The following is a 13,733-nucleotide window of genomic DNA, read 5'->3' as shown; positions in this document are numbered from 1 at the left end:
ATCACTCTTACTTTCATAGTTTTGATAATTTTAAATGATTTATTTTTAAAGCACTTGGAAGTCAAATCAAGCCTTTTCTCCCTAATAAATCTTTAATTTGCCTAGGTTTTTCTTTTAAGTACAGAAGTGGACTTTAGCCCTGGTTCACATTCTGAATATACAACCAAATCTGAAGCATATTTTTTTTCTTTTAACTCATGAGCAAACAGCAATATAATGTAAATATTTGTGAATGAAAGAGGTTTATGTTGGAGGAAAATGTACTTAGCACAAAAGTAACAACACAGTACATTCAATTGTGTGCCTTGGCCTTGAGGGTGGGGACTGGAGTAGATACATCGTCACATCTCCAGCCCTACAGAGCTTGTGCAGTGAGGGCCCTCAGAAATCGTATGCTGAAAAAAATGATGCTAGAGCTTCATACACGTGGCTTTGGTTGCTCCTGTTTTACTTTGTTCAGACCAAGATTATTAGGGCAGGATGAGAGGAGAGCGGGCTTGAGCCCTCTGAGAAGAGTCCTCTGAGAAGAACAGATGTCTGGGCCTTTCTGCTTAAGGCAGACAGAAGAGGTCCAAGGGCAAGGGATAGGCCAGGGAGTGTAAAGAGAAAAAGGTCATTTATGGGGACAGTTGTTGCTCCTCTTTTTCCTCTGCTACTAGCCAGAAACTGGATCAAACCCTTCAGTGACAGCAGACCTTCCTTCTGCAGTCGAAACCCCAGCAACACAAAACTGTCTAGCCCCAGCCCATGTGACTCCCCACTCCTGTAGAACTGTCATCTCTTCCCTCACCTCCACCCCAGAGGTGAGGCCCAACTACCTAGGTCTCTTGATATCAGGGCTTTAGGAGCCAGAAGAGCCTGGCATGCTTTCGAGGGGAGGTCATTTATTTACACAAAGCAGGCAGAGCTCAGGGATACAGAGCAATCCATCTGCCTTAGCGACCAGACAGGCTCCCTTCACCTCATCCTCCTGCAGAAGCAGTCAAGGAAGGAGGTTGGGTGAGGTGACTTTCCAGAGCTGAATCTGTGCTTCTAAAAATAGAAGCATCCTTGGAGAATCAAGGAGGGGAGGAGAGGCTATGGATGTTGAGGGCAAAAACCGGAGACCCCAGAGCATTATCATTATGAAGCTATATTAATTAGACCCAGACACCCAGCTTGATAACCTCAGGTATCGCAAAAGTTGAAACGAACTGGCTTTTTTCTTTTTTCCCCCATTTCTGGTTGTATTTTCCCTGGGCTAAAAAGGAGAAAGAGAATGGTGTCTTCTGACCTATTTGATTGGCTGCACATTGCCCGAGATGTTTTCCCCAGCAGAGGAAAGTGGGGCTTCTTAGAGACACACCAAGGGAAAGCAAAAGCTTAAGCAAAGTGGGAGCCAAGCAGTCAGCAACTGGGGGCTGTGGGACCTGGATCCCCTCCTATGTCTGCCTGTCTGGAGATTGCATAGGGCTGGGCAGGTGTCCAAGTGTGTCCAGGGCTAGGGATGTGTGGGCTCAGGGCTGCTGCTCTGCAGGGTCCGTGTCTAGAGAACTGTAGGGACTAGTGTTTGCAGGCCTCAGTGAAGTCACATCCTGGGTCTGCACAGGTTGTGAGTGACCAGGTTATGTGCAGGGTTCTGGTGGGTAGAGGGGTGTGTGTGTGTGTGTGTGTGTACGCACTCGCATGTACGTGTGCATGCACTCACGTGTCGGGATGGAGAGTGTTAGCAGGAGCGTATGGAAGTATTGCAGCAAACTTGGTGGGGCCCATGTAGGGAAGAGTGAGGGATTGTCGGGGAGGGATGCATCTGGATGGTGACTATCTGTGTGCCTGTATGAGGTTTGCGGGAAAAACTGCGGGCAAAGCTATGTAGGAAACCAGGGATGAGGAGTCTCCAAGGGGCTGTATGGAGACCCATTTGAGAGCATGCACGAGGCTGTGGAGGGTATATAAGAGCATGTCTGGGATGCCTGTGAGGCAGACAGCACTGCTGGGTACTCTGTGTAGCTTTGTCCCAGGGGCTGTGTGGACTATGGTGGGGATATGAGTGAAATCTCATGGGGGTCTCCATGGGGATAGTTAGGCTGTGGGGGCTTCTGTTCTCTGTGCAGGGCTGCAGGTAATGAGACAGAAGGGACAGAACCCAGACGGTCTGCAGTTCTGCCATCTAAAGATGAGTGTGTTTCCTTAGGGAGGGGGCTCCGGAGGTAGGAACATTTATTCTTCTTTGACGATGTGAAGGGAAAAGACATGAGGGATTTGGGAGATGAGCAGAAGGACCAGTGCAGCCCCTTGCAATGCTGCCCTGCCCCTGCTTCTGTGTGCACCAGGCTAAAGACACTTTCTTTATTATGATTATTATTTTATGTTTAAGATTTGTTTTTTAATTGAAGGATAATTGCTTTACAGAATTTTGTTGGTTTCTGCCAAATGAAGATATTTCTAGTGCTTCAGTTTGTGCTTTCTCAACAGGACAACGTGGATCTTGGAGAACTGATGTTTTCCCTCTGCTATCTTCCCACGGCTGGCAGGCTGACCATTACCATTATAAAAGCAAGGAATTTAAAGGCAATGGACATAACAGGAGCATCAGGTGGGACTATCTCAAATTCACATTTCCTCCTACAGTTCTTATATAGCACCTCATGAAGCTTCCAGTAGAGTAATAAAGGTACATGGACTTTGGAACCAAACTGCCTAGGTTAAAACCTAGTCCTAGACCTAATAGCTGTGTGACTCTGGCAAGTCAGTCTGTCTGGGTTTCAGATTCCCCATCTGTAAAAATGAGGATAATAGTAGTGTCTGGCTGTTTGTGTTGTTACAGGATTATGATGCCTAAGAATGGTGCCTGGCGCACACTGAATGCTCCTCGGTGTTAGCTCTCATTATTACTACCAGTATTCCCTCTTAGGTCTTCTCCTGCACGTGACTGTGGACTGGACCCACAGTTTGCACATGCTGATATATCTAATTGGGTCTTTCCTCAGATACAAGCAATTGTCACCTCAGGCTTTTAGAAAATTAATATCCTATATCCTTCTATCAAAGGTCCATCAGTGAACTATGCAGTTTGGTTTTTCCAATGAATCAAGCATGCACCTTTAAATTTTGAACCCTCACAGGGGGACTTCCCTGGCAGTCCAGTGGTTAAGATTCCACACTTCCAATGCAGGGGACATTAGTTAGATTCCTGGTGGAGGAACTAAGATCCCATACTGCTTGGCATGGCCAAAAAAAAAAAAAAAAATGAAATCCTAACAGAAAGTATCCTGAAATGGAATTCCTTTGTATAAGTTCACAAGCCACCTCGCAGGGGTTCCCAAAATGTGGTCACAAAATGCCCAGTCTATTGGCTTTTGGTCACTGAGATCAAAAGATGCAATATATTGCCTCCTGGATACCAGTGTTTTATTCAACCGGAAAAAAAAAAAAAAAAGATGTGACCCCTTCTGGCCCTCTAAGTCCTCCTGGACAGTGTATGAGTGTCAGGGCCACCCATGGTTATGCAGGTGAAGCAAGAACTCCCCACTGAGCGGGAAAATAGTGAGGTGAAACCAGGGATGTCCCAGCAGGCGCAGAGACCAGCCTTGTCGCCTGTCACCCAGTCGCAGCATGGCCCCACAAGCAAGCCTGCGTCCTTTCTCTCCCTGACCTGCTGAACTGCTTCCCCCTTCACAGCTCGACCGCAGGCAGCTCAAGAGCTTGAAGCCCCTGCACTGAAGGACGTCCACCCGCAACATAGCTTCTTGCTATGTCCACGTGTTTAGCTTCTCCCTTTCCTAAAGGCCTGGGTTTTAGGAAAAGACTCCGTGGGGTGGCTCCGAGTCAGAGCGTGCCACCTCTTCCCCCGTGCCTTGAAAATGGCTTGCGTTTCCCTTCCTGTGGCAGCCTGGCAAGTCTGTGATCCTAGCTGGAACATTTCTAATTTGATGGCAGATATTTTCACACTATTTTTAAATTCCACACATTTTGAGACGAGTGTGTCCTGTGCTTTTTCCTGAATGAATGACTTACTTACCCCAACTCCAGTCGTTGCCCAGACATTGTATAAATAGTGAAGCAAATCAGAGAGAAAGACAAATATTCTGTAATAGCTTATGTGTGGAATCTAAAAATAAAACAAACAAATGAATATAACAGCACAGAAACAGACTCACAGAAAACAGAGAACAAACCTGTGGTTACCAATGGGGAGAGGGAAGGGGGCAAGGCGGTAGAGGATTTAATAGGTATGAATTACTATGTATAAAATAAGCTACAAGGATATATTGCACAACTTTGGGAAACATAGCTATTATTTTGTAATAACTTTAAATGTGGTATGATCTATAAAAATATTGGGTATGTTTTACACTGTATAATGTTACAAATCTCCATTCATATTTCTTCAGGAACCCTGTCTGATCCCTTGAATCTATTTGTCACCGCCACTGTATAATCATAAGTGATTTGATTTAGGTTATACCTGAATGGCCTAATGGTTTTCCCTGCTTCAATAAAAAAAAAAAAAAATCTTCAGACTCCATCCACAGGCAGGTAAAGGGCTTCTGCACCCTGTGGTCCTTGAAACCCCACCATGACGAAACTGCCGGCCTAAATCTGCATGTCTCCTCACAGTACTTCTGCTTCTCATGGTCTGTGCAGATCCCTACGTGAAAGTCTCACTGATGTGTGATGGCAGACGACTAAAAAAGAGGAAAACATCCACCAAGAGGAACACTCTGAATCCTGTTTACAATGAAGCCATAGTCTTTGACGTCCCTCCCGAGAACATTGACCAAATCCACCTGTCCATAGCAGTCATGGACTACGACCGGTGAGATGCCTGGAGCTGTTTCTCACTGCAAACCCACTGTGCCCAGGTCTGGGGGAAGGGGTGGCAGCCGCGGGTTCTTAGCTGCTGTCCCAGTGCAGCCACTAAGCAGCACCCTGAGAGCTGATTGACAAGGAATCACCATTTTGCAAGCCTCTGAGCTCTCCTATTTCTCATTTCTCTCCCCTTCTCCGTCCTTCTGTCTGCTCCTCGCTTCCCCTCTCCATCCCTGTACACGCCCTAGAATCTTAGCTTGGAGAACTGTGGGCCCCACAGATCTTAATCTTCCCTCAGGCAGTCCTACCTGGCCTTTATCAGAAAAATTCCACTCAAAACAGCAAAATGATTACTTGAGCCAGACCATCAACATTTCTAAATACACAGCTTCATTCTTTTTTTTTTTCTTTCTCTTCTCCCAATATGTTTAATAAAGATCATTTCTATCCACTTAAGTCTGAAAGCAAACAGAAATGTTCTCTTGAAATTGCTAGAATCAGTATGGATGACGGGGTACATTAAAATGTATAAGATGCTCGACTTTCTAATTAATACCGCACAGAAGAGATATTTATAGCCTGCATTGTAGCCAATTGTGTATTTAAAGGACTGATTTGAAAAACAGTCATTTTAATATGCAAAGGAAGTACCAACAGGGAATTATACATGTTAAACCAGTCATTAGACAAAAATGCAAAGTCTTTTTTTAATTGGAAACCTCCCACGTGGTCTGGGCACAATTATATAAAAAAAACAGTATTCTGACTTCTAATGTCTTACAGTATCATTTGCAGCTAAAAATTTTCCCACAGACCCCGAAATGTCAGCCCAGCAGCCTCAGTGCCCTGAACACTCTTTCCAGCAGATTTCTGGGTGAAACATAATCGTCTTGCAACCTAGGGAGCACGTCCGTTGGCTTGGCTGCACATGGGTGTGACAGCACATGCTGGGCTGTAGACCTCATCCTGTCCCTCTGGATGACACACAACACCAACAGTGTCAGGCCACAGGAGGGAACATGGCCCACCAGCCGTGGAAGGCTGGGCCAGTATTTTTCAAGCTATTGCCAAGTTTCCCACATCGACAAATCTGATTATGTGAGCTCTGCTTCAATTTAATTCTCAATAAACTCATGAATCTGGTCTGGAAAAATCCATGGCAGAATTCATGGGGCTTCTGCATGCAACTGATTTTAATGAGCATAGAATCCAATATCCTTCACACTACTTCTCCACCCTTGCCTCCCCCTTGCACTGTCCATAGGAGAAAAATCCCTCATCTTTGCAGGAAGGAAAAAGAAAGAGCCTGTGAATTTGGATCCCAGAGAATTAAAGGATGAGCCATGTAATTCTGGATGCGTGCAAAGGACTTATAATCAAAAACTGGAAGGAAGGAAAAAAAAAAAAAAGAGCCAAGGCAGAGACCTATCCAAGGATGTTTCAGAAATACTAGCTAGGTATTAAAGGATCTCAGTGTTTTTCTACAGTAGGAAACTGAAGTTGGGTCAGAGAAGCAAAGCTGGGCTTGGAAGGAAGGAGGGAAGAGCATGAAAACATGTTTTCTAAAGAGAGGTCTTGCAAGAGGCAGGAGCCACCTCCATTCTGCCCTTGTCAGCTCAAGGCTACAGCTGACAGACTCAGAGCTCTTCCATGACCCATTCTTGATTCCCACCTGTTGAAGTGAAACAGCTATCAGTGCAAGAAACTCCTTTCAGTGCCCCCATTTTCATTACATAGATCTGAAGGCCTGAAGTCAGCCTTGTTCCAGAACCAGAGGTGGCATCCTTTGTCTGCATCAGAGTTTTTCCAACTCAGGGTTCTTGGGAACAAGCTGAGTTCTGCCAGTGTTAAGACAGCCCAGGTGTGTGAGGGCCAGACTCTGGGCTTCCTCTCTGTGCCCACAAGTGCCATATCGGTCCCCAGGTTGTAGTGGCTGTTCAGGTTAACCTGTGCTTTTACATTCAAGAGTGAAAAAACCAACCCTTTCCTAATTCCTATATGTTGAATTGAGTAGTTGCTGTTCTTACATACCAAAATTTTAGGGAAAAAATAACTATTGTGGACCGTTTCACAGTGTAGGTCACAATGAGATCATCGGCGTGTGTCAAGTAGGCAACGAAGCTGAGCGGCTGGGCAGAGACCACTGGAGTGAAATGTTGTCATATCCACGCAAGCCCATTGCACACTGGCATTCCCTGGCGGAGGTAAGACCCCTCCCATGTGCACCCCCTTGCAGAAGGACAAATGCTTTACAGTTGAAATGCAGGAGCCACCAGAAATGTGAGTGTACCAGGTCTGTGGTCTTCGATGGGTTTCCCTGGTTGTACTTCCTGGGACTGCTCCTTGGGAATTGCATTCAGTCTGCTCCCTGCCAGTCTGCTAGGTTTTGAACGTTGACCAGGGATCATCCTTCACTTTGAATGCTTTCAAAAAAAGATCTAGATTCTCTTATTTTATGTCATGGCTTTGGATTGACATTTGGAGGGCATCTGCAAGATCTGGGTGAGTGTGGCATGTCAGGCCATCATAGAGTGACTTACAGCTGGCGTCAGAAAGAACTGGAGACTGGGAGAGATGAAGCGTGGGTTTAGGACCAACTCCACCATAAACCTGTGAGTCTGGATTAGTATCAATTGTATATGATGAAAAAAAAAAGCCAAAATAACAAGTGAAATGGAAATTTATTTCTCTCTGACATAGAAAAGGTTAAGAGGAAGGCTATCTAGGCTGTTATAGTGGCTCTGTGATTAACAGAAATCAAGACTTCTATCTTTCTGCCTCCCGGTCCCAATGTGGGGTTTTTTGGGGGTTTTTTTGTTGTTATTTTTTATTTTGTTTGAGGTTACCTCATTGAACATGGCAGCTAAGCTCCAGCCATCACATATCTTCTGGTCATAGAAAGATGAAGACACAAGCCAAAAGCACATACATTCCTTTTTAAAGGATTTTCCTTGATGTCTTATGCAACACTGCTACTTCTATTTAATTTAGTCACAGAACTTAGTCATAAGGTTATGTCTGGTTTCAGTGGAGGGTAGGAAGTGTATTATTTTTGTTGGTGGCAGTGTGTACAACTGAAAAAGCAGGGTTCTGATTCGGTTGCAAGGTAGAAGAAGAGTGGGTACTTGGAGACAGTGGACCGTGGTTCTGCCTCCGACACTCCTTCGTTCACTCACGCCCCTGTCCTTTCCTTCTCATTCTCCCCCATTCATCCTTAACTCAGTGACACACTCTTTTTTTATTTACTAACTCGTTCTCTCAGAAATAATTTGCATTCACTGAGTGACATTTCTGTGGGTCAAATGCCATATTAGATAGAAAAAATATATAGATATAAGAAACCTTATAGATGTAAGAAACCTTTCCTTTCCTCGAAGAGCTTGTATACTCTAAGAGAGAGGATGGCGTGTAAACTAACCGCTGAAGTGCACGACTGTAAACATTATTGTCCCCATCAGGTACTAAGAGGCACAAAGGAAGGAGGTGTTTGTCATGCTTGGGTGAGCTTGTCTGCGAAGTCTTAGTCCCTCCTGCTCTTGGGAAGTGAACTGAGCCCCTGGGAACAAGAATATGAGGGAGTGTGGGTTCCAGGCAGAGAACTCCCTCTTATTCTCCCAGGGCAGGCAGCTCTGTTCCCTGCAAAACATCTTGAGAGGCCGAGATGAGAGCCTTGCTCCCTCAGTGTGGGTTTCACTGCCCTGGACAGTCAGGAGAGCCTCAGTAAACATGCAGGGCTGCTGGGGAGAGGCAGGAAGGCCCCAGGGGATGAAGGGACAGTCTTTGTTGGAGATGGTACCAGAGGGGAAGAGCAGGACATGGTCGGAGGGCTGATTCTAAGCTTCAGGGCCTCCAGGTGGTATAGTCCAGGAGGGCCTGGGGCCCCCTAGTTTTCAGGTCCCTGAGGACACTTCTGTCCTTGGGCCACAGAAGTGAAGACTCTTTCTTGGATTCAAAATTAATCCCTGCGGGAGACCATCAAAACTGTGAACCACTTGAGAAGTAGCTGGGGGACTGGTGCTGACTACGACGCACCTCACTTCTTCAGGTCCTGGTGGAATTCTCAAAGGAGTCCCATCTGTGGGCTTATAAAGTTGCCGGAGCCTGTCACTAGCAGCGGCGCAGCATTTGTAATAGACTTTTTGCACCCTTACAGAGTCACTGCCGACTTTCATTCTTATTTGTAACCTGGAGCGTTAAAAAATGTCAGAGCTTCTGAACACAAGGAATGGGAAAGGAGTGAGGATCAGGGTGTGGCCTGGAGCTGAGACAGGAACCTGATTCTGTGCACAAGCACTCCCCTGTCCGTGGCCTTGCCAGGGAGTGACTGGGGGTGGCACGCTGTACACGAGCCCCCAGGCATGGCGTGTGCACCTTACATGAAGGCACATGTAGAAAGCGGGCCTGGGAGGCTCTGCTTGCTGCCCAGGAGAAAGTGCTGTGTGACTGGCCGCTCAGGAGACGAGCCTTAAACCCTGAGCACTTGGCTTATTGCAAATCTGTGTTTGACAGTTATATGAGAAATAAGTGTTTTTAAGGTTAAACCACTGAAACTCGGGAGTTGTTTGTTAACAGCAGCTAAAACTACTTCAGTGATTACAGTGGTCTTTTCTCAACCATTGCTGAACCAAGGAAATGAAATGTCCCTTATATGAAAGGCAAATGGAGGGAGGCTTTCCCTGCCCTGTTGCTTCCTGTGTCTTTGAAGTACATGCCCGAGACTTTGAATCCATCCTAAGCAGGGAAGCAGTATTTTCTCTTTTTAGAACAAATGTGTAATGAGCAGAAGTGCGGCAGAGGGACTGGATGAGGTGAAAGCAGTGTCAGAGGGGTGACCACGCTTTGCTGACAGCTGTCAGGATGGAGGAGGCTATGGGCAGAGTGGTGGGAAGTGCCCAGTTTGGGCTTGGATGGACCTAGACTCAAATCCCTGTGCTCCCACTCGGTTGCGTGTGTCCGTCCCTTTCTGAATCGATTTTCTCCTCTGTCCAGTGGCTGTAATAGTGCCTGTGCCACAAGGGTGGTTGTGAGGATTAAATGATGTAGCGTATGTGAAGTGCCGTGGCTGGCACCCAGTACATGTTCAGTAAACTTCCCAGTTACCACCGTTAGTATGTAGGTCCTGTGCTGCTGTGTGTTCTCATGGGACTGGTGCACAAAGAAATGTCGTAATGTTTGTCACGGAGGGAAAAAAGCTTGGACCTCCTCCACCCCCACATGCTGGTGAGCGGTCGCCTCAGGCTGGAGGAGGGGTCGCCTGTGACTTGGCTGGATGTAGGTGCAGGTTATTTCAGTTCTGTTCTCTCTCCTTTCTTCCTTGGCCTTAAAGACACGTTACTGTTATACTAAGAACTGTTACATTTTCTACTTTAAAACAAAAATAGCAATCAAGTTGCTGTTCTCTGTGTGTGTACATAAGCATAAGTGTAAAAACGAAAGAGAGAGAAAAAAGAGAAGATACAGGGTAGTTAGGATTTAGTATGAAGGGAGGCTGGCCTGGCAGAAGCTCTTTGCTGCTGGGGGCTGAGGGGCCAGGTTAGGACTGAACCCTGGGACCTGTAGAGATCTGGCAGCCTGCCTGGGGCTGCATCCGGCACACCCTGACTTTGCCAGAGCAGGTGGCAGATGGAGTCTTCAAAGCCAGTGAGTTCAAAAATCCGTTTCTCTCTCAGGAATTCTGGATGGCTTCACTGCACACTCAAAGGTCAGCCAGTGCCGCTTCACTCTCTTAACTCCCCACGATCTCAGTGGCTCAGAAAGCTGTGTCAGTTCCCTCCGAGCAGCTGCCTGGGCCCTGGGGACAGGAGCATTCCCTCCACAGGCCCTCAGGAGATGACAGAGCTCTCAGGGCTCCCCCCACAGTCCCCTCCTCCGTATAGCCAAGACAAGATGGTGCTGAGCACCTTTCCCACCCCCACATGTGGAGCTGATCCCACCATGCGCTCCGGGGAGAGTGATAGAAATAGCTCCAGGTTTCCGTCGCTTCCTTGTGAAATGTTGTTTGACCTCTGGATTAAAAAGTAGTGAATTTCACTGATGGAAAGACCAGACCACAGACACCACTGGGTTAAAGCAGTTTTTACTTTTCTCAAAGGGATAGAATCTGATCAGAATGCACAATGAAGGTCAGCAATATTCGCCCTGATTGACAGAGACGCAACATTCTAAATCCCAAAGCCCTGCGCAGGGGGTACTCGAGTGTAAGTCTTCCTCTCTCCAAGCTCAATCTGTTCCCTGTGTACCTGGTTAGACTTGACTATCTGCAGGACCACCTAGAGAGCTGAAAGCCCCTGCAGCTCTAGGTTGGGCAGTTCCTAGCATAAGTGGTGAATGTGGCACCGTACGCCCTGGGGTGAGCAGAGTCCTCATCTGCCAGCCACTGCCCCCTTAAGGGTGTAAACTTCGACCTGTGTGACTAAAGCAAATGTCATCACCCAGACTGGGCTGGGAGTTACCATTGCAGGCCCTTTAAATCAACTCTAGATATTATCCATCAAAGTGCCCAGCAGGCCTACCCAAAGTCTTCGAGGGCCACATATTCCCAAGATTGACCAAGCTGGATTAAGTGTCCGCTCTTGGTCCACTTTGCTAGAGGTCAAGGTCATGGAAATGCAACCTGGTCCCATTCCAGCAGGAGTGTTGAAAAGTAGACTTCCTGAGAAAGGTCCGCCCCTTCTGAGGGAAATGGACACAAGTGACCTCACCTGATTCCCAGAAGATTTTGAAGTGAGGAAGTCAGAGGCTTTAGCACTCTGGGCCAGCTGTTGCTCATAGTAGATTTAGGAAAGAGGAGAGATTCCCCAGAAAGAGGAGGGGTTGAGTGGAAGAAACCAAGCAGGAGATCAAGTTTCCATCATGGAGTCTGAGCGTGTATAGGGCTTGGGTCCCGGTAAGGATTAGACCCGCAGAGAAGGAAACAGAGACCAGGAAAACAAAAAAACAAAAAAAACCCACAATGCTAGGCACAGAATGGGAAGGCCCAGGGAAAGTTGCCGCTCTCTCTCCTTCCTCCTCCCAAGCTGGCGCCTGGTGAGGAAAGCATAAAGGCCCTGGTGATGGGGGAGAGCAGTGTGCTTGCATCTGACTGGGCTTGTTGTCCTGCTTGTCTTTGGCCAGCAGATGCTGTTGTCACTGCCTGTGCTGATGGAACCCCCTCAAAGCTGATGAGGCCCCACTGCACCTCCCGACTGCCCTGAGGTCTCTGAGGCCTGTCAGCACCTCATTTGATGCCAGGCTCAAGAGGTCTTCCGTGCAGCCCTGGTGGTACAGGGTCGCTTTCCGCACTTGCTGGATGCCCGCCCCCCAACAGAAATCTTGTTGGCCAATTTGTCATCTCCTTTTCACATCCTGGGAGCATTCAGGGACGTGCAGGAACTGCAGGAGACTCAGGAGTTACGTGGCCATTTCTACCTTCTTCCTCTAGCTTCATGTTGGCTCAGGGGCCATAGGTGCCTTCAGCTCCCTCAACCCACCTGAAACTTGAGGCTTCAAGCTTGAGGGGTGAATCTGTACCTCACATCAAGTACCCTCCATCTCTCCTAACAAAGGCTCTCTGCTTCCTCTTTCTGACTAGTAGAAACTTCCTTTATATCAGAGCGTTGTTTCCTTTAACCTATAACATGTTCAGATCTCCAAGGTTTCCTCTCAACATTGGGATTCCAATGTGTCTCTTTTCTCTTGACAAGGCCTAGCTTTAGAGACTCCATTTTGGAGGGGTTGTCTGATCATTGACCTCATGCTGTTTGTCCTCAGTTTGCAGGACATGTAGCATTGATGCCTTTGAATGTAACAACATAGTTTACAGAGAACCGAAATACTGTCCCTGTTACACAGGCATTGAATTAGTATCTGTGGAATGAATGAATGAATGAGACATAATGAAAGCAGTTGTGTTCCTTTAGTTCTAAAGTTCAACAGTTTCTCAGTCCAAAGTAGAAGTCAGTTCAGAGTAAAATATAAAAGGTATTAAGACTGAATTTACAGTGAGCTCTTCAAATGGAGATGGTCCTTATTAAGCTCCAAGCTCTGATTACCTTTTCTTTATTTAGGAGAAGAATGTGAGAAGAGCTCGTTTCTGCACCCCCAACCCTGTCACTTGGTTCCCATGAACTGCCCTCTGATGGTAGTGACTGTATTTCGAGTGCACTTGGGAAATGTTCATAACAATAATTTAGGCACCTTAGTAAATTATGAAGGTCCCCCCTCATGCTGATATGGGTGGTCAGGTTCTGAAGAACTTTGTATCTTCTTTCATAAGAGACAGAGGAGCAGAGACCACAGATGTCCCTGTGGCAAATGGCAGAGTGCTGCACCCCACATAAGAATTGATCAGGAAGGGTGACAAGGACATCAGTCTGCAAGTTGACTTTTCTCACCAGGGAACCATTTTAGCAGCAATTTTACATCAGGCAATGATTAGCTCGGCCTACCTGTGAAAATTTTAAAAAAAGAGGAAAGTAGTGGGAAGGTACTTTTTGGACAAAATAAAGGCCTTATGATTGAGATTTTTTTTTTTTTTTCAAAAACTAAATTTTTTATTGGGGGATTTAATATGCCAATATCCATAAACACCTGCAAAGCCCCTGAAGCAACACTGATTGCAAAGAACATAGAAATGTACTTCATATTGGGATCTGAAAAACATGTAACAAACTTGTTAGAATCTGTGCCAGTTGATGTAAGTGGCCAGAATGCAGTTTGGACCAGGAGGCATGGTTAGTGTTAATGGGGCCTTGTGTTTCCAGCTGTGGAGGGAATGGTCAACAAACAAAGCAAAGAGCATTCAGTGTTTCCAAGCAAGTCCTCTTTCCTATGTAGAATTATCTGATTTAGGGGGGGGGAAATGGATGCTAAGCATTTTCTCATCTTTAACTAGTATACAAAATCTATGACTCTTCCAGTGGTCTGTAGAGATAGGAATCATATAAACCATGGAAGCATTAAGG

General features: G+C 46.4%; 1 protein-coding gene across 2 annotated transcripts in view; it reads left to right on the top strand.

Moving 5' to 3' along the window:
• Window positions 1-13,733, top strand: part of SYT9 (synaptotagmin 9) — a 218,832-nt gene that overhangs the window by 158,911 nt on the left and 46,188 nt on the right. Inside the window, exons 4-6 of one of the 2 annotated variants that reach the window (XR_011570866.1) lie at window positions 2,455-2,575; window positions 4,627-4,798; window positions 6,871-6,995. Coding sequence is in view for 1 of the 2 variants with exons in the window: in XM_070803740.1 (XP_070659841.1) it covers window positions 2,455-2,575; window positions 4,627-4,798; window positions 6,866-6,995 (423 nt within the window). In the remaining variant the exon portion in view is untranslated. Of the gene's footprint in view, window positions 1-2,454; window positions 2,576-4,626; window positions 4,799-6,865; window positions 6,996-13,733 lie in introns of both variants that reach the window. The other variant, XM_070803740.1, reaches the window with a different exon arrangement.

The sequence above is a fragment of the Bos indicus genome, chromosome 15 (genome assembly GCF_029378745.1).
Source record: "Bos indicus isolate NIAB-ARS_2022 breed Sahiwal x Tharparkar chromosome 15, NIAB-ARS_B.indTharparkar_mat_pri_1.0, whole genome shotgun sequence".
Taxonomy (NCBI): Eukaryota; Metazoa; Chordata; class Mammalia; order Artiodactyla; family Bovidae; genus Bos; species Bos indicus.
The sequence above is the reverse complement of the archived record's forward strand: the minus strand, read 5'-3'. Positions and strand labels throughout refer to the sequence as shown.